We start from the raw sequence: 27,149 nt of genomic DNA, 5'->3' as shown, positions 1-27,149 counted from the left end.
ACGCGTATCATGCGTATAAGCATACATACATACATACCCGTACGACAGTCAAAGCTGTTGGAAGTTACGGGTAAGAGCGCAATACACGTCAGGCTCTTATTTTCATTCGTAGAGGAGGCTCGCCTCGAACAAACGGGTGACCGAGTCCGAAGGATTTTGCGAAGAAAATCCAGGATATAGGTCGCCTATAACTGGTTAAATATGATACGCGCCGAAAATGGGGATGTTGTATATTTGGAACAGTTAAAAAATTCGGTTGAGAGTGACGCGACAGAGAAGGCAACGTCAAGAAAGTGCGAGGGGCAGCTGTCTTCAGTGAAGGCAAACAGCTGTTCGTCCTACAAAGGTGCAAATCGTACGACAGAAATGGCGCAAGAGGACAATAATCCGTGCTGGGATAACCTACCAAGTGTTATCCTGCAGGAAATATTCTCATATTTACCACACAACTGCCGGTTAAGAGCCTCCCAGGTATTCTTGAATTTTTTTTTCCTCCTCAAGGCCGTTTAAATTCTGACCTGACATTGTGGGTAATCAAACTTCTACGTCGAATCTTGTGTGTTCTTTCGAGTTTTGTTTGTTACGTAGTTTAATTACGCGTCTATACTTATTTTCGTATCTGTCATCCTACAAAGAAACATTAAAAATAATTCATTAAAATAAATTTCTACAGGTCTGTAGAAATTGGAGGTATACTTTATTTCATCCCCGTTTTTGGAGAAAAATTACATTTGCTCTGAAAGATGAAGACAGTATATTGTGGTCTCAGTACGTAAAGATTATTCTATATAACGTATTGTATATCAATCTAAATGTCAGTGCATCGTTTCTATTTAATTTTTTTTTTCATTTCAGATGTTTGGGAGAAAATTTTGGACTTAGCGTGCGTGAAGTTACAATTCGCTGTGATACCCCGAACCATTCTGTAGAGGAAGCATTATCTCTTTTAAAGAAATTGAGTTGTAACAGGCAACTACGTAAATTGTTTTTGGAATCTAGCAGTAGCTCGTTTGAATACGACGATGACAATGATGACAGTCCAGGATATACTACTCCGCTGATCAAATCTCTTGTAAAAATTATCGAGACGTCTAATCGTTTAGAAGCTTTGAGTTTAGGATGCATAGAAGAACTAACGGCGAGCGCAGCTGTGCTTTTGGAACCTCTTCGTTTACACCATGCTAAACATTTGACAACTCTTAGTTTAGCATCGGTTAGAGACGAACCAGATGATTACGATTTTTTGCAATTCGATTATGAATTCGTTTTTAGTTCCTTTGTCAGATTATCCATTTTAACTCTAGATTATGAGTTTATAACTGATTATTTACTACAAGCATTAGATAATGGCACGATGGAAAGACTTGTAATTCATGTGCACGGTTGGAATGACCATTATTTAGGAACAACGGACAGTGCTTGGCAAAATTTTATTCAAAAAAAGTAAGCGTCGAGACAATTTGTCTGTGATCATTCCGACGAAACAATTTAAGTATCTCATTAGATTTCTTTAATTTCAGCCCAAAATGCGAGTTGCGATTGAATCTTATACACTCTTATGTCGGTATTCAAATGTTAGACACCGATATACTACGACCTTCCATGCCTCTAACACACTTAAAAGTTTTATTTTGCGAAAATGTTAATATCAGAGCGTTACATCGACTATCTAGCTGGTATTCGCTTACTTTAAAGTCTTTAATATGGATTGATTCTATGGAACCTAGAATAACATTTGAACCAGCAACTCATGACCCAGATGATCCTGATAGGTGAACAATATTCTGCGTTATGCTACTTTTTTCTACCTATTTCATTACTAAATACATTTAATACTTTGCTACAGCCCTGATCCACTAGTGTTAGTTGCATGGAAGTGTACTAAACTTGTGGAAATTGTATTCATTGGCCACAAATATTACCAAGAAAACTTGCTAGCTATTGCGCGTCTACGTGGATGCTCTCTGAAATCATTAGTGTTTGCACAAAGATATATTGCATCTGACAATGAATCCTGGCATATGGCTGAAACCATTACACATGTAAGTTTTTATACCTTTCTTAAATATTTACGTATCTTTTGAGATTAACAAAATCATGATTTTCTTAGTTGTCTTACATCGAGTTTATTAGTGTTTAATTATATAGGAAATAGAAGAAATAATGGGGCGTCGGTGGAAACTATTAAGCGACGCGGATTTACCTCCAGTTGTAAATAATGCTTTTGGAGGTGACAGTAGAGAAGTTATCATGCCATTGGTCCTTTGCGACCAGAAGTAATTTTCAACACAATGCAATGAAAACAACAAAAATTACTCCCAAATATCGTACACTGACATCTCCAACAATTTCTGGGCGAGCTACATTCTCAGAAGTGAAGTTATAAAAGTTAAATCTTTTATTTTTCTATAAGATTTGTTTTTATGGGAACTACGGATGAAAACATCGAACAGCGAACATGTGTAAATTCGTAGTTCAATGCCAGTAACTAACGGATACAATATTGCCTGTTAGGTAAGAAAACACAGCTCCAGTTCTAAACGGCGAGCATTAAAAACGCACACAAGTTGTTCTTTACAATGATTTTATCAGTTCTTACGAGAGCGTGATAAGCCATAGTTAACTATGTCTTTCTTGAATTGATACAACGGGGTATCGAAATTAAGTATGAATCAACCCCCCTGTCTTTGTTTATCAGAACGGAGAATGAAGCGATTCGCATTGGTTTTTCTCTTTGAAAAACCTTTGGTAATGGAATCACGTTTCATTGCTAACAGTGGTGGTCTCGGAACAAGAGCAATATATGTATTAATGATCGTTCCTCTCATCAATGAATATTAGGAAAGAAAAGTATTTAAAAAAAAAAAAAAATCAAACATCATTAAACGTTTGAGGTCTTACCAAGAAGAGACCGTTGAGTGTGTGTGACATACGATGTCATGAAAGAAGCGGAATTCAAACGCACGAAGCCAAATGTACTACCGGTAAGGGGCGATCATCCTACCAAGTTAAAAAGAAGAAGAATACGAGACCAGAAGAAAATACGAAGAAAAGGGGGCCGATTTCACACCATGAGCCACTGGCAACCGTAACGAAATTCCAAACGTATGTAAGTAAAGAAAACAAAAAATCATGTTAACAAATACTTTTCCAATTCTATGGGAAACTTAGATCAAGCGAGCGCCAAGAGCATGCAGTGTAAGAAAGAGTAACTAAAAAAAGTAGTAGACTTCGCGAAAGAGTTTAAACGGTGTTTTGTGCAGCAGATATACAAAGATGCACTCGATTAAGAAGTCGAACAGCGATCCGAGGTTATTTTTAATACCAAAACCAATCGGACGCTCTTGTACAAATGTTAAATGAATGTGCGCCGAGAAGAGTGCGGTTAATCTGGTGGTACGTGGTAAAACAGAGTTTGTATATCGTAGTAGAGAATGGAGGTGATGATACATCATTTCGATGACCTGTTAAACAACCTGTATAAACCTCCATAAAAAACAAAATATGTACCGTCTCTTCACCGTGCTCTTAGCGACCGCTGAAAACGAACACAATTGTAGTTATCTATAAAAGAAGAAAAAAAAAAAAAATCAGATGAATTTAGCTGCTAATCGTGTATGTGTATAATGTATGTATATCTGTATTATCTGTCGATCTTTAAATGTTAAATATTTGGATGCCACATGCATCTATTTCTGTCGTGCGATTAATGACGATTTTGAACGTTTAAAACAGAAGAAAAACAAAAAATGGTGATCCACCAGAACACAAAGAAATAATACCAAAAGAACAACCGTGTATACAGTTTGTTATTCTGAAAGGTTATTTACATTCTTTTTTTTTCTCTCTCGAGCCTTTATGTAATTATTATTACATCGTCACGTATCGTACTTGTAGTCACGTATATACCATTGTTTTTTTTTTTTTATATGTGGTTCTGTACATACATTCATGCGTTTAAAATTATTGGACACGCGCAAAAATCGCGGAGTTGCGCCCGAATTTAAAGGAGGGAAAAAAAAGGAAAGAGAAGAAGAGAAAAGTGAAGAGCGAAATAATATATAGCCGTGTTTATTCGAAGGCAATCGAAAAAAAAAAAAGAAAAAGAAAATAAGAAAGGTTCGATTAAGGGCTAGGCACAAGATAACGTGAAAAACTATTTCTTTAAACGATTTAAGCTGTTATACAAGATGAACGGGCCTTAACATGTACCTGAGTCGCGGTAAGAATAAATTTACCGAAAAAAAAAAATATCTGATACGCGACAGCCACCATAAGAAAATAATCGTAGACACCTTAATGGACATTTTTCGGCGATTCGCTGGAACACCTGGCCGTGTCTCTCGCCAAAAAATGCCCGCGCCGTATTAAGGTATGCGCTCTCGTGCCCTTTCATTTCGTATTCCGTGCGCGTGTATTCTGTTCTATAGAAGTCCGGCAAATTTGTCATGAAAATTCGCAAACTTGTTCGCCAACTATCACTGTTGCGCGAACAGGTTCGATTTTATTTCTTCTTCTTCTTCTTTTCTTTTCCTTTTTTTTTTTTTTTTTAATTTTGCTCGTGGTTTTTCCTTTTTTTTGTAATCGAACGAAGTCCCGCATAAACAGTATACTCGCGGGCACGGTGCCCGGCGTATGAGTCTAAAGAGAGAGAGAGAGAGAGAGAGAGCGAGAGTGAGAAAGAGTGAAAGAACATATGACGTTGCGAAATGATAACGTATGAGAGAGAACGGAATTAACGAAAGATGATGATACGCGTTCGGATATAAGAACGATGATATCCAAATGAATAATAGATGCAGAAACAAAACGAAGAAAAAAATAAGAAAAAAAAAACCAGGTATCGAAAGATACGTAGTACCATCTCTGCGAATTCACTGTGTACAAAGTCTTTAGAAAGAAGAACGGCATTCGTGCAGCTGCTTAACCAAACGGGCACAACCCAATTACACATTAATATCGATATAAACGCGTCGCGACAAACCAAGCATAAGACTGAACCTGCCGGGAAAGGTATTACACTAGTTAGGTGAGCTGCACGTGTCGCCAAATGTCCGACCTCATATTCATAAAGCAAAAGAGGACGATCCCGACTAAACGGAAAGCATCGTTCGCGAATCATCGAAACGAAATTGATCACATCGATGTTGCGTGTGCGTGTACGACCGGCTGCGATTTAAGTTTTCTCTGGTTAACAAGAAAGCGTAGGAGAAGAAAGCAAACCTTCCTCCTCCCTACGTTTACTTATAATTAAAGGAAGCCTACTTTGCAATCTGTTGTACTTTATCGAATAATGTATAATGGTTGTCTCCACGATCGTTGCTCGTTTAACGGTTTCCTTTTTACTACACGTACGTTTTAGCTTTCCGTCTTAGCTCGCGGCCCTCGTCGATTCGCCCCTTGATGATTTCAGCCACGCGAACACCGAATTTATGAATATGCGGCGTCGTTTTAATTAAAAAAAAACAAAAAAAAAACGAAGGGATGGTGCGCCAGCTAGTGTTTAGATCGAACAAACGCCCCCGTGAAGAATAAAAAGAAGAAGAAGAAAAAAAAAGAGCTCACTCGACCGGTGGTTCTCGTAGCCGATAAAATATGTACTAAACTTTAAGCAGCCTGCCAAGAATCAAAATACTGTATAATATCAAACGAACGCTAGCCAGTACAGAATGCTAAGATCTATTTTTTAAGAAGCGAATGTATATTTTTGTACTAAGGCAGGCCTTAGTTGTGAATCGTGTGTATTCTTGCGCGTGGAAAAAAAATGATGGCACAAGACGAGGAGATCTGTGATCGTGTCGGCTCAGCGGGACAAAGAAAATCTTACGTATAGCAAAGAGAGAGATAGAGAGAGATGATAATAATTAGCACCATGACGAACGAAACAGCAAGGGAAATAACGCGACCACGGCGTGTCCTTGCTTTTGTTATATCGAGTGGGCTATAGATAAATAATAAGGGGCGACGATAAATCGAGAAGAAAACATCTGTGATAAAAAAAAAAATTATAAAATCTTAGAAAGGGTGCTCGAGAATAGGTGGCGAAAGAGAGAAAGAGATCAAGCGTGCGTTTTAAGGGGGGAAAGTAAGAAGAATCTAACAAAATAAAAAAAAATAGAAATGAAGAGCGAAAGAGAAAAGTACAGGGGAAAGACGGAATCCTACGTGTATTAGGAAAACGATACGCGAGATATGCAATTCCTAACAAAAAAGAAAATGTTTAGAGATGCTTTTAGAAGATCTATTGTGCGAAAAATGTTCGTCGTGACCGTCTTTCGACGAGATAGCCCGGTCTAACTAATGCAGTGGGTACAAAACCGTCTTGACCATCCTTGTTCGAACGATCGCTCGGCTGTCGTGTGGATTTCGATGAACGCTTCTCAATCGAATAATATGTTATCGTTGCCAAGCGAGGAAACATTTAATTAAAGTTTCGTGTTCCTTCGAACGATCGGAATATCAAACTCGAACGTTACTTAAAACAAATTATCTGACATTCCACTCGAAGCTGCCAGAATGAAAGGGTTACGCGGTGTAATCTTTACCGTCGTTATTTAGCCTCTCGTGATATCGATAGAATTAATTTAATATACCTTGATTAATTTCGAGCAGAGGAATCGTCGCTGTCGTGTTAGGTTGAAAGAACGAATTAGTTTACACGAAAGGGCTGATTCAAACGGATCCGATCGAGTCAACAAAAAGAAGAGATCCTTGTTCGAAGTTACGCGCATCGCGTGTTCCGATTTCCCACGTGACCTCAGGATAAGTCAGGACGTCGTACGCCACGAGTATAGTATTATAAGTTCCTAAAGAAGATGAAAGAAAGAAAAAAAAAAAGAAACAAAAAATTTAGATGGTTTTAAGTGATCGATAGAACGAAACCGGCAATTACGAATAAACGCATATTTCACGCGAACAAAGAGCATTCGGTTCGATGTTACGTACAAACAAGTTCGTTCGTTGATTCGTTCTGTTTATGGGATTGTTTTAAAAAAAAAAAAAAAAAAACGCTTTTCAGACACTGCACCAACAACGTTTCTTTTTTTTTTATATATATATGCATATACATATATAGATATATATCTATATCTTATATCTATACAAATATTAATTTACAAGTACGCGTGTATAATTCATTCCAATCGAAAGGGGCAGGCGTGAAACACGTATGGCGGTAAATTTCAAAAACGATGGTTCCGCGTTGAGGGAAACGGAGGCAAGAAATATAGCGTCAACGATGGTAGACTGAATTCAACGTGAAACGAAAACGGTCCTCGGACAATCTCCGTTTGAACGGATAACACAAATTTACTCGAATTTACCGCCGTGTATCAACTACGAAAGAACGATATTCCATAAATTCGCGCGCTCCTCGATCGACACCGTAAAACAATATTAATAAAGATATTACCAAAACAGCGTTTAGATATGTATATAAGTTTATTAAGGGCTCTGATAGCGAACGCGAGCAAGCTATTTTTTATTGTGGTCGAAATCGCGAGATAGGAGACGGAATTTAATCCGCCGTGTAATTTCTTCCATTACGAACGGAGGGGGAGAAAACAAACGTTTTCGATGTAAGAGAGAATATTAAGAAAAAAAAATCAACGTGACCGGGCCCAAAAAAAACGATGAATGTCTTCTTGTAGCGTTGTATTCTCGTTTAATTAATTAACGGAACGTGAAAGTCCTAGCTCATAGAAACGAGCGCACGCGTGTATGCAAAGTAGCAAAGTGATCAATGAAAGGTGTTTAAGAAACCAAAAAAACGACGCGAAAAACAACGGTCCTGGAGATTTGTTTTTCCGATTCGATATGAGTTTCTTTTCTCCGCGAGAATCGGATTTAACTTAGAAACGCGTTACGGGAGCGGAGCAACACTTATGCGAGTGAATCACAACTCTCGTTCCGTCGCGCTAAAAATACTGAGAATGCACGGGGAGATTCCTCGACAGTGGGGTAAATTGTTATCTTCGAGACGCGTTATTGCCTCGCGTAACTCTTGATTTTTTTTATCCTCTTCTTCTTTCACTCGAGTATTCCGTTATCATTATTATTTACAATAATAACGATACTCGAAGCCGAAAACGAAGGAATAATAAAAAGAGAGAGCGTTTCGCGTTTACTAGAACCGCGCGTATTTGTTTCAACGCAAAACAGTGCTCAATCGGTTTCGTTCGCGCGAACCAACCTTACGCCGTGCCGGTTGTCTCGGTATTCCACGTTTAAAAAAAGAAAACGTCGTAGTTTTAGCGTTTAGTTTTGTATATTTCCTAATTATCGCGGTCGACTTGCATTTCAACGATTCGTGTCGTTTCACCAACAGCACTTTCTGTTATTTTTCATTCTTCCTTCGAACGACACGCGCGAACGCGATCCGTTGCAATTAACATTTTCATCGCGATATCTACAAAGTGCAATAGAATGCGCGCAAATATTGTACATACACACCGCGCGCGAGTTAACGCGTTGACCGGGTTGATCTTTCGATCTCTTTCTCAAAATTTATTCGTTTTGTCCGTAAAAGATCTCTTGATAAACTTGACTGTTACCTGCCGAAAATATAAATCAATGAAATCAACGAGTCGACTCGTCTCGACCGGTTAACAGGTTGACCCTTCTGTTAAATAATCGGGTACCTCTTGTTTAATCCAGACGTGTTCTCTCGGCTGTTTAAACGAAAGAAACACGAAAAAGCGACGTTATCGTGAACTACTAATGGACAAAACGTGGCCTCTGTTATGCACGACACAGTTTTAATCGTAGCAGAACGTGTTTTCAACCTGTGTTCGGTGCACCGCGAGTTTTCCACTGAAACGATAAGATGCGCGCGCGACTTTGCAAACGTTGCCTAAACATTAGGTTGCTGCATAAGTTCTCTGATCGTTATTAAAAAAAAAAAAAAAAAAAAAAAAACGTGAGAATTAAGATCTTTTTTTTAGAATATTTTATGTGAAATTTTAAATTACAAGTTGTATAACAGCTGTGTAGAATCTTTGTTCCTATATAAAATTACACGGTATAGCGATTTAAGTGGAAGTTTGTTGGTGCCATATATTTCTTTCTATCTGCTTTAACGCTACACGATATAGGACACTTTTAACCCCATAGCTGAATTTTCGTTATACATGTTTTAATTTTTTATTAACGCGAAATATTATCTGATAATGTTTGCGGTTTAAAAATGGAATGTTTTACAAATATATTTTTTAATTATATACAATGTATACATCGGTTGTTATTTCGTTTTGTTATTCGTGGTCTTAGACGTTTTACACCTTTCGTATTTATATATTTACTGCTTATCTGGATCTTTTTCGTGAAAAGATGTAGGTCAAAAATGACCCAGTATTTACACTTTTCGATGGAACTTTAGCAGCAATCTAATGTCTTCGATGAAGTGTACAGAGAAAGAAAGTAGTTGGAATTGGAGTTCTTTAAACAGAAATGAAAATCGTTTCTCGCGTTGATTTTAAGACGTGTGTAATTTGTCAACTGGTTTGATTCGCACGAACGTTTCGATTTAAGATCTCTTAAATAAAGGAACCAATCAATTTCTGCGTATCTCTTCGTTACTTTCCAAGTTATTTTACTTGACGATGACAAACTAACGAACGAGAATCGATATGTGTGTGCGTGCGTGTGTGAACGACGCTTAAACTTGTTGAAAGGAACGCTTTTACCGGTTCCTCTTCAAAGTCATTGCTCGGATTAACCCCCGAATGGCGGAGATGGGTCGATCTGACCCGAGCTTATACAATGGTGCTTGGATCGAAATTAAAAATTGAAATGTTTCAACGAAAAATCTACAGGAATGGTGGTTTGGTAAATAGTTTAAAATCAGATGTATCCATCATTGAAGATAAACTTTACTTAATTAACAGTCTGACATTAAATTTAATCACTGTCTCAGCGACCGCCATTCGTGGTTAAATTTGGTTAATCGATCGTAGAAATGACTCTGCGTCTAAATACTTGAAAGTATTCGAACAGTTGAATTCTAAAAGAAAGGAGAATAAAAAAAGCGTCGTGTAACGAGGTAATTATTTCATAAGACGTATCGAACCGGAGTTCCATCGTGTTCTTCGATGCGTGAACAGGTGTTGCTTGGCGTCCTACACTTTACAATTTTCTTCGTTATGAAATAGATATCAGTATTAAAATGATACTTTCTCGTTGACAAACATGCAATTCTAACGCTTTGACTGCCACGAGTTTCAGCCTAATGCAATCTTCGCCAAATGGTGCAGACTTTCTCCGCGCTCGAAATTAATCTTCAGTTAATTCAAAGTTAATTGGAAATAGAAAAATTAGATAAAAAGTTCATTCTTGATATCCAGTGTACCGTGGTAGTCAACGCGTTAGCGATTAACACGTTGACCTAAAAAAAAAAAAAAAATAAATAAATAAATTGTGAGTATCAATGTATATTACAACTCGTCTTCGCTGTATCAATCAACGTGTTAAATTGTTCAACTTTCAATGTTACGTAAATTTCATAAAGAAAGTTTGCATGAAAGTTCGTAAAAATTCAGGCGAATTTCTTTCGGTGCCTCTCACCTTTTTCAGATTCAACGATTCGATGTTTCGTTAACCCTTTCGCTACGATGATATATAATTAACGAGAACTAGAAGATAATCGGCGAAAGGGTTAAATCGCGAAGGCACCGAAAGAAAGTTAATTTTAATGGACCACCATGGACAGCGAGTGAATCGAACGGCGAAAAATCGCGTGGACGAATTCAAAGTCGATCTCCTAATCCGTTAAAACGGAAACAGTTCGTTGAACTCGTTTCGATAGAGTCATTGATTACCGGAAGTGCGTATACATTGTGCAAGCGCGTGAAGAGAGGAAATCGCAAGTCGAACATGTTGCATCGTCCTATTCTTCTTGCAATATATCCGTGCAAAGGGAAAATAAAAATAAATATCTTTACTGCCCTCGACCTTTCGCGGTCCAATTTCTCCGTTTGCACGCGGATCCGAACGTTTCGACATCGAGCATCTCGGTTCTGTTGCATCTTGCAAAGAGCATATTAGAACAGGGAAAGTCTCTCCTGTTCTATGCACCGGCATGCAATTAATAGCGAGATATAATTCCGGCTATGTAACCTGCCGAGGAACATTCGCGAAACCGACTTGTCGGTATTCAACGTGGTACCTGATTTTCTAACATTCTCTTCTTCGCGCGCGATCGAACTTATTAACCCTTTCAGTGCTGAATACTTTTGACAAAACGCTAGGTAATTAGATCGGTAGTTGGATAAAATATTATTCCGTTCTTTAGATTCTACAGTTTCGGGTAAGTGTAGGGGAAAGGATTGTTCCATTAGTCAGAGATTAGGGTAGGATCTTGTTTCTACTTTTCCCTTAAACACAAAAATATTACCATAAATGAGCTAATCTGAATAAATGAAATAATATTTGATCGAACTGTAAGAGTAGGCTTTGGAATACCTAAAATTCATCAGTTGTATCAGCACGTTCCAGAAGGGTCTGACATTTCATAGCACTTAAAGGGTTAACGACAAAAGAGGTAGTCTCGGCGGGAATCATTGGACGACGAAATGGTCGAATACATCCTCGACATTATGCAGGATGTCCGGTGAGGTGTTTGATGAATTTTCTTCTTTACAATTGGACAAAGTTTATCGAATACCTGACCGGACACCCTGTATAGATGTGTATATATATTATATAGGTACTAACAATGTTTTGTCTGTAAATGTGAAGTACGTTCAACGCGTTATCTGTTGATCGTCCATTTCAGTGAAATCACGCTCCAGGTGCACAGGTACACGCGGGCAACCGGAACGAGCAGGTAAACTAGAAGCTGTACTTACACCTTCGTACATAAATACGATCTTGTATCTATTTTTTTTTTTTTTTTTTTTTTTTTTATTTTTTCTTGTTAACGAACGTCGATTTTCGTTCGATTCGATTGCCCCTGTGCGACACCTTGACACCCGATAATACGATACGTTCCTTAAACAGTACGATTTTCCAATCTGCTTGCAGCCTGTTGCAGCGAACTATGTGTATTTATAAAAATTCTCTCGTGTACTGCGCCTGTTGTCTTACTCCCGGCCAGCTAGTTTTTCTGTCGTTCGTGACACCGAAACTTTTCCTTTAGTTTTCTTCGTTTTGGTTCGTCGATGGATGAGCTTATATAATAAAAAAGGATTTTCAAAGTCAGCTATTGCGTTTGTCACGAACGATAGAAATCTATTATCGTAAACGCAGCTAATATCCGTAATTGTCCACGATTGTACGTTTCTTTTACTTTTAACTATGTTTCTTCTACGTGGACAATAGAGTCTCGAACGAGCATTTGTAATATGGCGCGATAAAACCTAGTGAAATCTGTCACGTAAAAATCAGTATTCTTTCGATCCGACATCCCGTAGAATTGTACGCCGGTATCTGATTTTTACACCACTTCTTCGATGATAGAAATCAAATGTTTTTCTCAAGTATCAATCAATTTTTAAAAGATGTATCGATCGATTAAATAAATCGTGCATGGCATAAAAACGTCGTCGTCTTTATTCTGCTATCTGTCCAGCTGATATAGTTTGTAAGAGAAAAAGGTAAGAGTAGAAAATTAATAGCATTCTTTATCCGAGTAAACAAATGATCATTTCTATAAATAGGTGTCCCGCAATTAAGAGTTGTTCATTTTTAATCTTTCAGTTAAGCAGTAAGTAATGTATCGGAGTTGACTAATTAAAATTATTTCACATCCGAATTAGAGGTGGCTGAAATTCGTGAAATCTTCCCCTGGTATGGTCATCTATCGAAATCCACTAAATACTCTGGTATCATTCATTCACTCTAGACTCTAAACGATACAAAGACTCTAAATTTAGCTTTGAAACTTTATCTCTAATCTTACATTCTATTATCGTTAATCCGATTATTTCTTATCACTGCTCGCGTGAAATGTTTCCATCTGTTTGAATGTTAATCTCGAATCAAATGTCACATTTTATATCTAATAATAAGATATAGATCTGGATTGGTAAAGCGAGAGTTGAACCAGTGTAAAGCCCTGCTGAGAAAACGGTGTCTTGTGAAATGATTCGATTTGAAATACCCTCCAATCCATCGTGGCTGGTGCCCGATTGGCGGTTACCGGTGCAGGTTCGACAGGGAAGGGAATGCGCAGAAGCACGTGGATTTGTTTAGACGACTGTCAAGCCCCTTTCGTAGAGCATTTACAAAGTCCGTGGGGTGCTTCCGGTAAGCCCCGTAGCTGGCGGCGCTTTCCCGACAAACGATACCGGGGGCCAACGGGGGCGACAAGATCCACTGTCTACTCCCCTCCTCTCTTCTGCCACCCTGTCCCCCTTCCACGGCGTTACACCTCCGATGCGGAGACAGAGACAGTGGCCGGGACAGGAACAGGGACAGGGACAGGGGCAGGGGAGTGTGACGACGGCGACGATGCCCGGCGAAACGAGCGATGGAGGAGGGGAAGACATCAACGGCGGACAAGGCCGCCATATTGAATCACTCTCGTTAATTTTTGCGCAGAGGCGGTGTGAATTTTTTCTCCTTGCGCGGAAGGTAGCGGCTCAAGGTTGTGTCTGGGATTCGACGATTCCGACGATCGTTTCGCGGTTATCACTTGCTGCTGGCCACGTCTCACCCCGGACCCAACCAACGATTGAACGTTGTTTCGCGTAAACGGAAGAAAAACTTTCTGCTCGTGTATGGATGAGTAAATTGATGCTCGGGTATGTCACACGAAAAAGGTTCGTGCAAACATGCGGAAATCGTGCGTGTATGATCGCGAGGCGGTGAAGTGTGCTCGTGATAGGGAGGGACTCTCGAGGGAAGCAAAGTGTACGCGTGCACTGACTGCAGTGATGTGGTGTGCGCCATGTCATTGTACGTAAGCGATAGTATAGAGAGTGTAATATATCGTAGTGGAGTGGAGTGAAGTGGAGTGGAAAGCGACCGGCTGCCTTGTCTGCCTAAACACCGTGCCTGCCCTATCTACATGTCTCTGCTCTCCGTTTTGTGCGATCGTGTTGTATGTCAAAACGATTCTCGCACAAAATTCGGACCGCAACTTTGATTTACCTCCTCTCTCAGGTACGTATGCCTTCCTGAACGCGGGAGGCGTATATAAGACCGTGTGTGGGGGTCAAAACACTCGGTGCATCGTTTTACAGGGAAGGTGCGATTATCAATGTAGTAGCAAATATGTTGTGCACGCGGAAACATAAAGAGGAATCAGTCGCGTGTCGTCGTCGTGCGAGCTGGCGTCACACGTCGGCCACGAGCATTCCTTGTATTAGTACATTCGACACCGAACCACGATATTTTCAATCGCATGCCTAATTAATCCTCATCGAATAATTTCCATCTTTTTCCTTCGAATAATAAATTCTGATGCTGCTTTTTTATTTATCAACCACGACACGCATAATGACGAAGCTGCAATAGCAATTTATTAATATGCAAGAAAGAAACGATAAACGATGAGACATCGAACTGATACGATACATATTACCAATATGATCACTATTATACCATTTGCTTGCATGCGCTTTTTTTTATTACTATTTCTCTTTCTTTTTTTATCGATGATCGTGTATACCAGTTGAACGAGAAATTACGGAATAAACGATGAGCTATTGTTTCTGTTTTGAATCGAATAATTTGACTCGCTTTCGAATTGACTTGCCGATAAGATTAGGTCATCGACTTAATGCAACGGTGGCATTCGTTTATTAGGTTAGGAAGAAAGTGTAAGATTGCCGTAGGTCGCTTTACGTATTGCCTACTGGTTCCAGCGTTCTGCACCATTTACATCGCGCGTTACTTCCTGTTGATTTAACACAGTACAGGAAAACGCTTTTTAACAACAAAGTAGAAAATTCTTTCATGTATACGTATATCTCGTTTTCTTCGATACGCATCGTTCAATGAAATCGTCGACCAAAAAAAAAAAAAAAAAAAAAAAAGGTTGGAATTTCTATAGAATACTTCTTTGCCGGTCGAAGAGTAAAGTGACGAAACGGAAATTAAAAATGCTGTGACATCAATTCGAGAGTTTAGATCCTACTCTGTCACGTGATCTGGAAAGTGTGCAAGGCGGGAGATCCGAGAGAAACTCCGTGAACTAGTTAATGCTTTTGCGTTAGGATGTTCTAAAAGCGTGTTCTCGGAGAGATGGTGGGTATTTGAAAGAAAAAAGAAAAAAGAACGTGTTTGCTGAAAACACTGGCCTCTCGATGGTACTACTCGCAAGCGTACAGAGAGGAAGAAAAGTGAGGAGTAAATAGAGTCGTATTACCTAGAGGTCGCGCTCGGTTTCTCGATACAATAGTAATTACGAGATGCGTGGACGATATCAAATACATTGCAAAAACATTGCAACTCCTTCGTCCCTCCGGTCGGGAAGGCCGGCAGTGGGGACTCGGTCGAAAAATCGATTTTCCGTAGGGCATAAGGGCGCGGGGAGGAGGCGAGGGCAAGGGAGAAGTACGGAGACGAAATTCGGGAAAATCCGCAGAGTGAGAACGGGAGAAAGAGAAAGGAGGAGGGTGATAGGGAAGAGGGAAAGAGAAAGAGATTGGTTTCTAGCCCGTTCCGATGTCGCTCGTGTGGGTGAGTGTGGCTGACTCGTGTGGTAGGGGGTTTAGACCGTCGTCGACGGGGTGAGGGGAGAAATAATTAATGTGCGACCGTACCTCTCCCCTCGCGGTACAGGGCACCCTTCCCCCCTTCCACAGTCTTGTACCGCTACGCTTAGCTGCCATTGTGCCGAGACGCCACTTCCGAAGCATCAAATTCAATTCTTCGATTTCGTACCGCCACGAAATTCCTTGCGAAAAGATTCCGTAAATCGGGGGAACCTGAAGGGCATACGGCCTATTGCGCTGCCGGCGGCCCAATAAAGCCCGCCAATATTATTCCTCGTGTACGATCTCGAAGAACGTATATTCTTCCTTGTACATCTTTGAATTCCACGGAGGTTAGGTTAGGACATTGCTTCCGTGGATATCGGCCGATCGCCCGCCTTCCAACCTAGACACGATCTTTCATCGCGCGTTTTAGTCCGCGAGTTGATCGCGTTACCGGTGGTGTCTACTGTGTTGTGACCGCGTCCTTCGTTCCTTTTGAACGGTCCTTCCATCGAAATTACAGGGAAACACGATGCCCCGGTGCATATGAACGGGAATGCTCCAACGGAGATTTTGGTAACCCAGTTATTTTTATTCCGGCGAATCTTTTCTATCGCTTTCAAATCACGTCATTGCGAAACCCTCTCGCACACATTCGCCTGAGGTTCGCTTCTTTGGTAGTGTTTTTTTCCTACCAAATCTCGTTCGTCGTTATTGTTGAAATCGATCCAATTATAAAATCAACCAGATTAATCGAAGTTATTAATAAATACTTGTGTATGTGTGTGTTTTTTTTGTTTTATAGAGTTTCTGCATTTCAAAGAATGGAAGCCATGGATTTGGACGGGGATGCGGTGGTGGACTTGAGTGTTAGGTGAATTATAAGAAAAATCCTTTTTTTTATTCATGTTTTTCCAACTGTTTCCAACCAGTTGATCATAATATTCTATAAAGGTACATTGTTAAAAACTGTGTCAATTTAAAATTGCTGTTGTTTACGTCATTCTGATTATGAAATGAGGCTATTTTACACTCTAGTTATCAACAATAGAAGTATGCAATGCATTATAATATTTCATGATAAGATCATTTTTAGTAATACAAGTTTCCTTATCAGTTATGGCAAATACTAGTTTTTCTATGCAAATTCATTTCAACTTCTTCCTGTTTTCCATATTTCAATGTATATTTATTTACATATTCAGTTTATGCTATTACACTATTTCTTTTGTTCAATTAAAATATATATATATATATATATATATATTTTTTTTTTACCATGATACATTATGGTTCCAGCAGCAGTGGCAGGAGAAATTCTCCATCGATCACTGTTAACTCTGGTGACGTAGGAGGTCCACTGGATTTAGGCATACATTTGTCAGCAAGTTCTAACGTGGATAACAACATGCCTGAAGCGCGTAACATTCAAAATGCAGCAAGAGGCATATTGGCCCCAAAATCTGGGGACGATAGAAAAACACGCCGTAATCTTAGACCTAGGATTGAAATAAGTTATGCAGAGACTCCTGATGAACGTAGAATAAATGGTTACGTGAATGGAAATGCGGACAGTGATGAAGGTTAACGATAAAAATAACAAATTTATTTATAGTTTCGATACTAAGGTTCAGTAGAATCACACGTATACCCATATTACATTTTTATAAATACTTAACAGGTATTTTGTGCAGATTATATCGTATGACTAACAGAAGTTGAAATTAATGTTTATCAGGTGATATGCCCCCACTGCCACCGATAAAAGAGTTGTCATCGGATGAATTAGCCGAACGCGAAAGGACACTTAGAAAATTAAGGGAGGAACTTAGATCTGAGGAAATGAAATTGGTGTTGTTAAAGAAGTTGAGACAATCTCAACAATTGAAGGAGAATATTGCTGCGGTACCCAAAGTACCCAGTAAATTACCTCCACCAGTTCCGGTACAACAAGCTGCTCATAGGTAAAAGATTACAATACATTTTATATTCGTAGTTATTGGAATAATGCGTTTGCTTTTTAGTCTTAGGACAGCAAAAGCACCACCACCTTTACTTAGAGGACAACCCGCGCCAAGTAGGAGCAGCAGTTTACATGCTCCTCCACCTGGAATGTTACTACCACCTACAGTTGGTCGAAGCCCTACTTCTAGTACTGGAATGCCACCTAACATGGTCATACCGCAACCACCTCATCCTAGCAGGGGCAGACCACCGAGCGCGACACCAAATGTATCAAATTATCATGCACCGGCAGACAGAACTGAGAGGTCCACTAAAGATCCTACTCCCTCGCCGGCACATCAAGTAAGTAAGGTACAATTCGCCCGATATTTTTTTAAATAAATTTATTATTCAAAGTGTTATACTCGTTTACATTATTTGTAAACTATGTAAATAACCGTGAATTGTGTTTTTGTAAACACAAAGCTGCTTGTTGGATCTCAAGAAAATAAAACCACCGCATCCTTAAGCACACCTGTGATTTCAGAACAGGTATATCCACCAGTAAAAGTATATGTACAGTCTCTTGCCAGTCTAATTCTTTATTAAACATTGTACCATCTTTCTTTGGCCTTCCTTAATAATATTACTTTTTGTGCTGTATTTAACCCTCTTATCTTCCATCTTCTCCTTCCTGTGTATTGCATTTATTATAACACTGCTACTTTACTTTATAGAGAACTTATTTACAACGCATCTGATTCGATGTACGCGTACCTAATGTTCGATTTTGAAATTGTAGGAAAGACCAAGGGATGATAATCAAACACCCGCGCAACGTCAAGCGGCTGCTAAATTGGCTTTGAGAAAGCAACTGGAAAAAACGTTATTACAAATACCACCTCCGAAACCTCCGCCACCAGAGATGCACTTTGTACCAAATCCTTCCAACACGGAGTTTATATATTTGGTCGGCTTGGAGCATGTAGTTGATTTTATCACTAAAGAGCCTGCCATTCCACCACCTCCGGAACCGTTCGAGTGCACTCAATGTAAAACGGACTTCACACCTGTATGGAAGTGGGAGAAACCGGTGACTGGTGGCAAAAAAGAAGGTCCGAGAGGACAGCATGCAACTTTCCAGAGACCTCCGGCAGGTCGTGATCCTAGAGTCATATGTGAACACTGTGTAACGACGAACGTTAAGAAGGCTCTCAAAGCAGAGCATACTAATCGGTACGTTCTGTTGGTATTCGTGAAAGATGGTAAGTAGAACCAGTACAAGATATTTGCTAACGCGTATCGATACATTTCCAGGTTAAAAACGGCGTTCGTGAAAGCATTACAACAGGAACAAGAGATAGAACAAAGGTTGGCACAAGCAGCTTGTCCAAGTCCAGATCCACCAGCTCCAAAACCAGTTCCTAAAGCAGCTACTCCTACAAGAAGAGTAGCAACACCACCAGCCCCTCCACCGCAAGTACCACCAGCGCCGACGCTAGCCCCAACTCCACCAGCCCCGAAACTACAAGAGCATCCTTTGGTTAAATTAGCAGAGAGTGGAAAGTTTGGTCCACATCATGCTGCTGCTGCAGCTGCATTACAGCAACAGTTACTCAGAGGTATGTCCGTAAATGTCCTTTATCGAAACAATTTATCTTATCGTAACGTTGTGCTTTAACGAACGTTAATGAATTTTTCATTTCAGAACTGGCAAAAAATCCTGTACCAGGTCTACCACCTCATCAACCTCTTCCCGCTCATATGATGCCACCATTTACCTCAATATTGTATCCTTATCAGCTAGCAATGGCGCAGGCCGGCGGTAAGGGACTCGCTGAATTACAACGACAAGCGGCAGATTTGCAACGCCAATATTTGCTTGACATGATCCCGTCGCAAGCGTCTCAAGCGCAAGGCAATCAAGCTCCGCCACGGGCCCACCCGCATAATTGGAAAACGTAACCAGACGCATTTAGAGATCGTACAGTAAATGCAAATAAATGAAATTGCAGAGCTGTGTTGTTAGAGGAATATCGAGAAGCAAGGATACTCGCATTCTTTTTTCCACGACGTCGTACTAAAGGGGAAATATTGTAATGGAATGTGACAGTCACGTCTTCAGGGCAGTTTATAGGATAATGTACCAATCGTACGAGATTGGTATCTTTTATTATAAAGTGATGCTCAAAATCGGAAAACAATGGACAGACTGTATTTCCTGTATCATTGTGAAGAAGGATTACTTGGATCATCATTTGTGAATACGCATTGACGTGTGAGTGTGAATTTATTGTTACCCGAAGGTTTCACCGTCTCGGAGAAGCTAAGCTTTCAGTTAAGATACATGTTTACCATCGTTTGTTTTGTGGTTCAAAACGAAAGAAACGGAAGAAAGAAAGAAAGAAAGAAAGAAAGAAAGAAAGAATATTTGCAACCAATGAAAACCAGACGGGGGAAAAAAAAAAGATGATCGATGTAATTGGTTTTTAACAACGGTATCTGTTTTCTTCTTGCATCGGTATCGAACGATACCGCAACGGAAAATAGATAAATAATGTCAATCGATTGGAGTAAAGTGCATAATGGTTTTTGGATGCACCTGAACGAATATAATTGCTTCAATTATAACATTATATACGTACACGTATAAAGAACCAAGTGGACATTTATAAGGCACTAAGGACAGTAATGAGTGTTACGTGATTTATAAATTGGTTGATTAACGATATAGTAGTGATAAACGAGGAGAGAAAAAAAGGCGTACGCGCGCGCTTCAACGCAGCAGCGAAGCAAAAGGAAAAATGGTGGGATCTTTTTAGGCCCTTTTATATAGTTAAGCCGACCTTTGTCGCTGGTTTTGAATGATTTTTGCAACCATCGGCGGTACCTGTACTCTGTGTATATCTCTTTATTTTCTTCAAACTGTGAGTATTTTTAAGACGATTATAACAAGGAAAGAGTTGTAGGCTACGATAAGAAACAAAACGAAAAGAAAAAAAAAGAAAGAAAAACGATGATCTTTATAATGAAAGTGTGCGTCAGTGATAGTCAGGCAAATGAATGTGGGAGTGATAGTAATGTTTTTTGTCGGTACAAGATAGGATACGTATTCAGCGTGTTTTTTAAACTAGAGTGACACGAGTGTCATTCGCGCACAAATGGTAGAAATTTCGTAATAAGTCGTTGGTTCGTATAAGAGGCGCAGAATGTATTTAAAACAAAGATTTTTCCGGCGATGAAGATTTAAATTAAACGAAAAGGAAATACATATATTAAATATGTATATATAATATATATACAGATATATATATGTTATATATATATGTAACACAAGAAGAAAAAAACAAAAAGAGATATGAAAGAACGAAAACCTGTCGATTAGGGTGTAAAATTTAAGCGCGATTGATTTACATGTGTCACATCGATGTAAAAGTATTTAAAGAATTTAACAGGTCGTATGTATCCGAAGTTTCTTCTGAAAAAAAAAGAAAAGAAAAGAAAAGAAAAAGAAAACGATCAAGTTGGCAACACGCCGAATTTTTACGAAATCCTCTCTGAAAGAAAAGGAAAGCAAAAAAAATAACGTATCTGCACTCACAAGAGTTAAAATATCTCCGGCACACGTCCCAGCAATACTTATTACAAAACCCCCCACTAAATAATCTGATTTCATTGATTCCGGCTAAACCGATCTTGGTCACATTTCCGAATCACTAAATATATAGTTACTGTAGTCTTGATATTTCTCGGTATATGATACAAGTTAATAAACTAAAATAGCATAATCATCTCTCTATCTCTCTTTCTATCTCTCTCTCTCTCTCTCTCTCTCTCTCTCTCTCTCTCTCTCTCTCTCTCTCTCTCTCTCTTCTCTTTGTACTACGTGGATAGATTTTGAGCTCATAACTTGAATAATACATGTAACACCGTAGTAAGTCTACGATCGCATAATAGATCAAGATCTGTGTTTTTTGTGTAAGAGAATCGAAATAATGTCATTGTCAAACGTCATTGTTGCCTACCGCTGTCATCCACCTTAATCGTTAACACGATTTGCTCGTATTTATTCGTTGATCGCTAAAAATAAGGGAGAGCATGGCCTCTTAACGCATAACCTACATATTTATGGGGATTACTCGATTCAATTTTTAGTCATTCGATTATAAACCGACAGTGTTTGTCCGTTGCATTTGATCAGCGGTAGGTGCGGTGTTAACCTTGATAGATTTTCGTATTTATTTTGTAATAATTGCGTTTATTCACCAGCCTCCCTTATTTCGTGCGAAATATCGTTCTTTCAAAGATGAATAAAGCGAAGCGTGCAATTTAGGCTTTTCTTAATTGAAAGAAAACATGGAGGAAAAAGTGTACCACCAACCTCGTCTTATTTGTCAATGTCCTTTCGTATGCGAAGACCGGAAGTTCTAGGTTAGACTCCCGAAAAATGAAGGCAAATGGCGGGAAACTGCTCCCCCTACATTTTTCTTTTAAGAGAAGCCTCAGTTGCACGCAGGTGTACCCATCACTCATACTCGACTGCCTCGAATTCGCCTGTAAGATTCGAAAGAAAGAAAACAACCGCTACGTTTCTTCCTATCTTCCTTTTCTAGTCTTGTCTTTCATCTCTGCGTGGTGCTGTTTACGAACTGAACCGCTCTCAAGTGCGAAACTTAATAATTTTATAAATAAAAATAGACAGTCTTATCGTTGCAAATTCGACAATGCAGGACGGTAGTGTGAAAACAGAGATCGAAGTTATAATTTCACACGGCTAAAGCAATACCTCGAAATTTGTAAAACAGTATTTTTGGAAAGTACTTGGAAAAAAAATTGATATTTCGTGAGGGCGCAGAACGCGAACTATAACGAAAAATAGTAAAAAGAAAAGAAAATTAATACTCGGATCGTCTCGAATGTTGTTCAACGGAAAAAAAAAATAACAAGAACAAGAACAAGAATTTTACGTCCAAAAATGTTCGTACACCGTATCTTAAGTCTGGCTACCTGAGAATCTCTCTGCCCCCTATTCCCCACATCCACAAATTTTCTAGGATTAGTAGCTAAAAAGTACAGATATACCGAATACTCTGGAGACTACACGAATAAAGCTTAATCAATGATTGTATTACGAGTGATGATTTATTTGTGTTCTCAGAAACGTTGTTTCTCTGTTGTATACATGTATACCATAATTGCGTAACACCGTTCACAGAGAAAAATGTTTATCTTTGCCTAACTGTAAAGAATAACTTTCAACCTTTGTAAACAATCGATCAATGGATTTTTGCGTATTAAAAAAAAGAAAGAAAGGAAATTGAACTGCCTGCGTGTTACATCCGGTCCGTCACGTACAAGGTTCGAACGTTCTTTTTCGTTTTTAAGTGTAATCGTTAAGATACGAGCGGGGGATTATGCCTGCGATCGTTAGTCTTTAGAAGGTACTATTAATTTTTTTACTATGTTTGTAAATTGACCTAAAGAACGCTCAAGAATTCGTCATTACAAACTCTTAAACATTCTTTCTGTTCTTTGTTCTTTCTTTTTATTCAGTTCTCGATGGCGTTTCACAGTGTCGTTGTAGATTAAAAGAAAAAAGAAATTGAATTTACATACGTTGATCGACACACGACCTACACGGGGTCTTGGACGTTTCACTAAGTCAGGTACAAATTTATCGCGGCATCTTAGTTCCTGGCTGTCCGACGAAATAGCGAGAAAAAGAAAAAACGACACGGGGACCAGTTTAGCGAGTCGAAAGATAAGTACTATATTTAGAAACTCGATGTAAAACTTTCAACTTATGCAAGATAGCGATTGAGTGTTAGGCTACTCGAGGTAACTCGGTCTGTTACGTGCACGCACGCGGACCACCAGGGGTTTTCTTTTTAATTGACATTTTTAACAAGAACGTTTCCATTCAGAGCGAACCTAGACGCCGCGATAATGTTTCGAGAAGTGAAAGAAAAAAAAAAAGATTAACCCTTTGTCTATTCGGTAAAAGTCCAATTCGTTTGGCAGTCAAAAGCAACACCTGATTCGAGAGTAATGTACAATATGAAAAATGAAACTGATGTGTCTATAAAATGATTTGTGTTCGTAAATTGGTAGAAATTTTATTTGATTATGATCATTTTCATTCCAGCAAAGTTCGCCTCTTAATACATTGACAACTGGTAAAGGTTCAGTTTTCAAAATTAATTAATATAAGGTAATGCCAGTTGTCAATGCATCGAAGGTACTGCACCTTTATAAGTGCAATGTATGTACAGTCTCGCGCAACGAGGCTCCTTATTTAAGGGGAGAGAAGATTCCACCACTCTCTGCAAGCTCCACTCCCCACCTTTTCCCTTAACCGAAAGAAACTCGTTGCACTGGGGTGTACAAGCAATCGAAGAGATGAGATACACATTCGTCATCACTGCCTCCTTCTCTGCGGCTAATGTCCCATTATTTTTTCTCTTTTTTTAAATTCTTGATTTGTATCCTTTTTCATAAGTACCATAAGAAACGACAATTTTATCGACTAACGTTAATTCTGCTTCTTTTCGTTAGGCTCGATCAGACATTTCTTGAAGTGCTTCGAGCAGAATGGATACAACGAGGGATGATCGCAGGTTCTGCAAGCCGCGGCAAGATGAGAACAGCAACGTAAGCTTTCACGACAACAGGACGCCCATAATTCAGGACCAGCTGCCGCACAATTGTAACAGTAACAGTCGCCTGGAAATAAAAGAAGTGACGGCGCACAGGTGAAACTTGCGACCGGTCCAATTAATCTTCCGTTTTATTAGCTGTTGTCTGGGGCCGGAGGGTTAAGACTAACAATTCCTCTCTTTGACTTTTACTCTAGATTACGCTTATTCTTTCTCCCTGGAGAATACTATCCATCGCGATTCCGTTACACGCGTACGCTTGCATCACTCGCGGGACACTTGATGCCGTACGTTAAGCGTAACGAGCGTAATGTTAAAGAGGAATAAAGAGGAGCATAGCAAAGGTGATGCATATCGGGTGTCGTGTACGCCGCACGTGCGGATTTTTCATCTTGGAACTGGTCTAGAATCGAGGCGCGCCACTAATCTTTCAGATGCTTCAACAAACGCGTTCTTTCTTTTTTTTCTTTTTTTTTTTTTTTGAAGTATTATCCACTGTACTTTCTCTAGAATTTGTATTCTTGCAAATTCACCGTGCGAATCGCGAATACCAATCGTTTAACCGTTTAAAATTCTGTAGGAAACTCTGGTTACTCGTTTTAAGAATTTTAGGGGAAACTGATGAGCCGAGAATCGTTCCGAAGCCATCAATAGTGAAAGTATGTCGTGAAGCAACATCTCCAACGAGGGGTTAGTATTTATATTCGCATCTTCAAGGCAAATTGTCGTTCCAGGAAATGTGATTTATTATCGAGTCCCACTAAATCACATCGAATGGTAAATTACAAGACGCGATGCATTCGATCGAGTTCGGTCTCCATTCATTTCACTGATTAATGGCGGTATGCATTTACCTCTAATGTATGTTTCAATTATTTTTAAGAGAATTATCGTTCGATGGAGCAACGAAACTGGACTGAAATCGGTTCTGGTGAAAGTTTACCGTCAAATGAATATCCTTCAACCGCGAAGGGGTTAATATTACGTCGCGAAAGAGAATCGGAAGATCACCTGTTAAGGTAGTCTCCAGAACACTAATGAAGCCATTAAGAGTGTCTCTTATGCAAGTTGAGCAAAGTGTTAAAGATACAAAAGATACAAATTGGAAATTTAACGCTATCATTTATAGAAATTTGTGTTCAAAATTAAGTTAACTTCAGTCGATGGATTAACATTCTCGCACGCGATGCAATGCATTTAACGTGGGCAAACAATGTCTGGGAGCGGCTATGTCAAGGTTACCATCACTATTGTGTACAAGAAAGGATTGTTTTATCAGGAGGTTGAGAAGCGGAAGAGAAGGCAGAAATGCAAATTTTGAAGATCTAGAATTGATTACCTTGAGGACAGTCGACGGACCTCCTCGCCTCGGCTCTTCTGCACTCGAGACCCTCCTCGCCTTTCGGACAGGACGTGAAAGACTCCTCGATCGAATTTTCACCGAGTATCGCGTTTATCTAAAAGCATCGCTAATTAATAGACGTCGAGTTAACGATACAAGCGCAAGAAATTATAAATTTCTCTCGGATAGGAGAACTTATAAATTGTCAATGTTATCGTTTTAAACGAGGAATTATAAAAGCATTATTAGGATTATTAAAAGGAAAATTACTACGTTCGTGTTGTTATTACGGTATTAAAATCGTGCAACCGTTCCAGAACAGTGCGTGCACGAACGTTCTTCGATTACAATTTTTATTATGTAACACCGAGTGCCGGTACTTTTAACAGCGAATTGTTTACGCTCGTCCTTTGGTGGTCCAACAAGTATCAGATCATTTTTTTTTACCTTATACGGAAACACGTAACAATTATCTTGTACCTTTAAAAACTTGCAATAATTTAAAATTACTTATAGAATTAATTCTTGTTTTTCGTTTGAAATCATCGAGCCAATCGATTTTAATTGATCAAAGAACAGTTGCACTCTCGCGTAGAAATTTCCCTTTAATCACTTTCGAATGTAATAGCGTGGGTGTTTTTATTTTATTTTCGAGGCTCACTCGTTTGAACGCTCCGGGTTTCGAAAACATTTTCACCAGTTTCGCCAACGCGTTCTCCTCGGTCACGCTGGTGACATTTTCCTCGCATCGGTAACCGGCGAACAGCAACAGGAACGAGAAAAGTAACAACGAAACGCGAGAACACATCGCCGTGTTGTTGGTGAACACGCGCGACGAAAAAAGCTCGCACCTCTATAACTGGATAATTTGAAATCGCGACTGGTGGCCAGGTACCGGAGAAGCGCATCGGTTCGACTTCTCCGTCGTTTTACTTTCTGGAGGGGATATCCCACATCGCGACACAGACGTGTGCCAGGGATAACCGTTTGATTTCGAGGTCGCAATCAATCGGGAAAGCTCGCACAACCGCGAAATTATCTCCGTCGAAGGTTACTTAATTACGTTTTAAGATATTCGCCACGGAATTATAACTATAGACTGAAATAAAATCACTGTTAATAATAATATTAAAATTATTACCTCGCCCGCCTTCCTAAAATTAAAAAAATTAAAAGAAAAGGAAACAGCGCATCATTGACATTTGGCGCGCAATATACAAAATGTTCGACAACAGGTGGGCAAAATTTTAAGGGGTGATTCTAGGGATCAAAATAAGACGAAAATCAAGAATAACGAAATAGCGTTTACGGCTTTGTTTTCCAGTAATTAACGTTTAAAGATTCGAGTAAAAAGCGCCTGAAACCTGCAACCCGCCCAGCACCGACGTCTGAACATCAGGTCAGCAGGGGAAGGTACAGTCATAACCAAGAATCGTTGAATAGTACCGACCCCTGCAGACCTGACGTTCAGACGTCGGTGCTGGGCGGGTTGCAGGTTTCAGGCGCTTTTTACTCGAATCTTTAAACGTTAATTACTGGAAAACAAAGCCGTAAACGCTATTTCGTTAT

General features: G+C 39.4%; 3 protein-coding genes across 6 annotated transcripts; 2 read left to right on the top strand and 1 right to left on the bottom strand.

The window, feature by feature from the left end:
* The first annotated feature begins 20 nt into the window (after positions 1-20).
* LOC114882662 (F-box only protein 33) lies at positions 21-12,534 on the top strand. The gene is made up of 6 exons (XM_029199559.2): positions 21-471; positions 674-768; positions 856-1,443; positions 1,521-1,772; positions 1,847-2,042; positions 2,149-12,534. Exons 1-6 carry the CDS (start codon positions 202-204, stop codon positions 2,278-2,280), a joined length of 1,533 nt encoding a protein of 510 aa, XP_029055392.1. The 5' UTR covers positions 21-201; the 3' UTR covers positions 2,281-12,534.
* A 3,124-nt stretch (positions 12,535-15,658) lies between these two features.
* LOC114882690 (transcriptional repressor p66-beta) lies at positions 15,659-22,713 on the top strand. 4 transcript variants are annotated; one of them, XM_029199623.2, is made up of 9 exons: positions 15,659-16,214; positions 16,444-16,512; positions 16,941-17,221; positions 17,377-17,602; positions 17,663-17,945; positions 18,069-18,134; positions 18,385-18,818; positions 18,900-19,204; positions 19,291-22,713. In XM_029199623.2, exons 2-9 carry the CDS (start codon positions 16,463-16,465, stop codon positions 19,545-19,547), a joined length of 1,902 nt encoding a protein of 633 aa, XP_029055456.1. In that variant the 5' UTR covers positions 15,659-16,214; positions 16,444-16,462; the 3' UTR covers positions 19,548-22,713. The 4 variants fall into 4 exon arrangements, with proteins under 4 accessions (XP_029055456.1, XP_029055453.1, XP_029055458.1 ...); XM_029199620.2 differs by having other exon boundaries at positions 17,663-17,954; XM_029199625.2 differs by lacking the exon at positions 18,069-18,134 and having other exon boundaries at positions 15,661-16,214.
* A 959-nt stretch (positions 22,714-23,672) lies between these two features.
* On the bottom strand, positions 23,673-26,521 carry LOC114882691. The gene is made up of 3 exons (XM_029199626.2): positions 26,242-26,521; positions 25,578-25,695; positions 23,673-24,305 (listed from the first exon to the last, which is right to left on the bottom strand). Exons 1-3 carry the CDS (start codon positions 26,386-26,388, stop codon positions 24,115-24,117), a joined length of 456 nt encoding a protein of 151 aa, XP_029055459.1. The 5' UTR covers positions 26,389-26,521; the 3' UTR covers positions 23,673-24,114.
* Between the last annotated feature and the right edge of the window lie 628 nt (positions 26,522-27,149).

Source organism: Osmia bicornis, chromosome 5, assembly GCF_907164935.1.
Source record: "Osmia bicornis bicornis chromosome 5, iOsmBic2.1, whole genome shotgun sequence".
Classification (NCBI taxonomy): Eukaryota; Metazoa; Arthropoda; class Insecta; order Hymenoptera; family Megachilidae; genus Osmia; species Osmia bicornis.
This window is presented reverse-complemented; position numbering and strand designations above follow the sequence as displayed.

What these genes read in the sequence shown, in the direction of transcription:
- LOC114882662 (XM_029199559.2), top strand. Translation starts at nt 202, where the DNA reads ATGATACGCGCCGAAAATGGGGATGTTGTATATTTGGAACAGTTAAAA. An exon ending in CAAAATTTTATTCAAAAAAA is followed by an intron (nt 1,444 to 1,520) that starts GTAAGCGTCGAG and finishes CTTTAATTTCAG; the next exon opens with CCCAAAATGCGAGTTGCGAT. An exon ending in GACCCAGATGATCCTGATAG is followed by an intron (nt 1,773 to 1,846) that starts GTGAACAATATT and finishes ACTTTGCTACAG; the next exon opens with CCCTGATCCACTAGTGTTAG.
- LOC114882690 (XM_029199620.2), top strand. Translation starts at nt 16,463, where the DNA reads ATGGAAGCCATGGATTTGGACGGGGATGCGGTGGTGGACTTGAGTGTT. An exon ending in AAATGCGGACAGTGATGAAG is followed by an intron (nt 17,222 to 17,376) that starts GTTAACGATAAA and finishes AATGTTTATCAG; the next exon opens with GTGATATGCCCCCACTGCCA. An exon ending in CGGCACATCAAGTAAGTAAG is followed by an intron (nt 17,955 to 18,068) that starts GTACAATTCGCC and finishes GTAAACACAAAG; the next exon opens with CTGCTTGTTGGATCTCAAGA.
- LOC114882691 (XM_029199626.2), bottom strand. Translation starts at nt 26,388, where the DNA reads ATGTGTTCTCGCGTTTCGTTGTTACTTTTCTCGTTCCTGTTGCTGTTC. An exon ending in AACCCGGAGCGTTCAAACGA is followed by an intron (nt 25,696 to 26,241) that starts GTGAGCCTCGAA and finishes CGATGCTTTTAG; the next exon opens with ATAAACGCGATACTCGGTGA. An exon ending in GTCCGTCGACTGTCCTCAAG is followed by an intron (nt 24,306 to 25,577) that starts GTAATCAATTCT and finishes TTTTATTTCCAG; the next exon opens with GCGACTGTTACTGTTACAAT.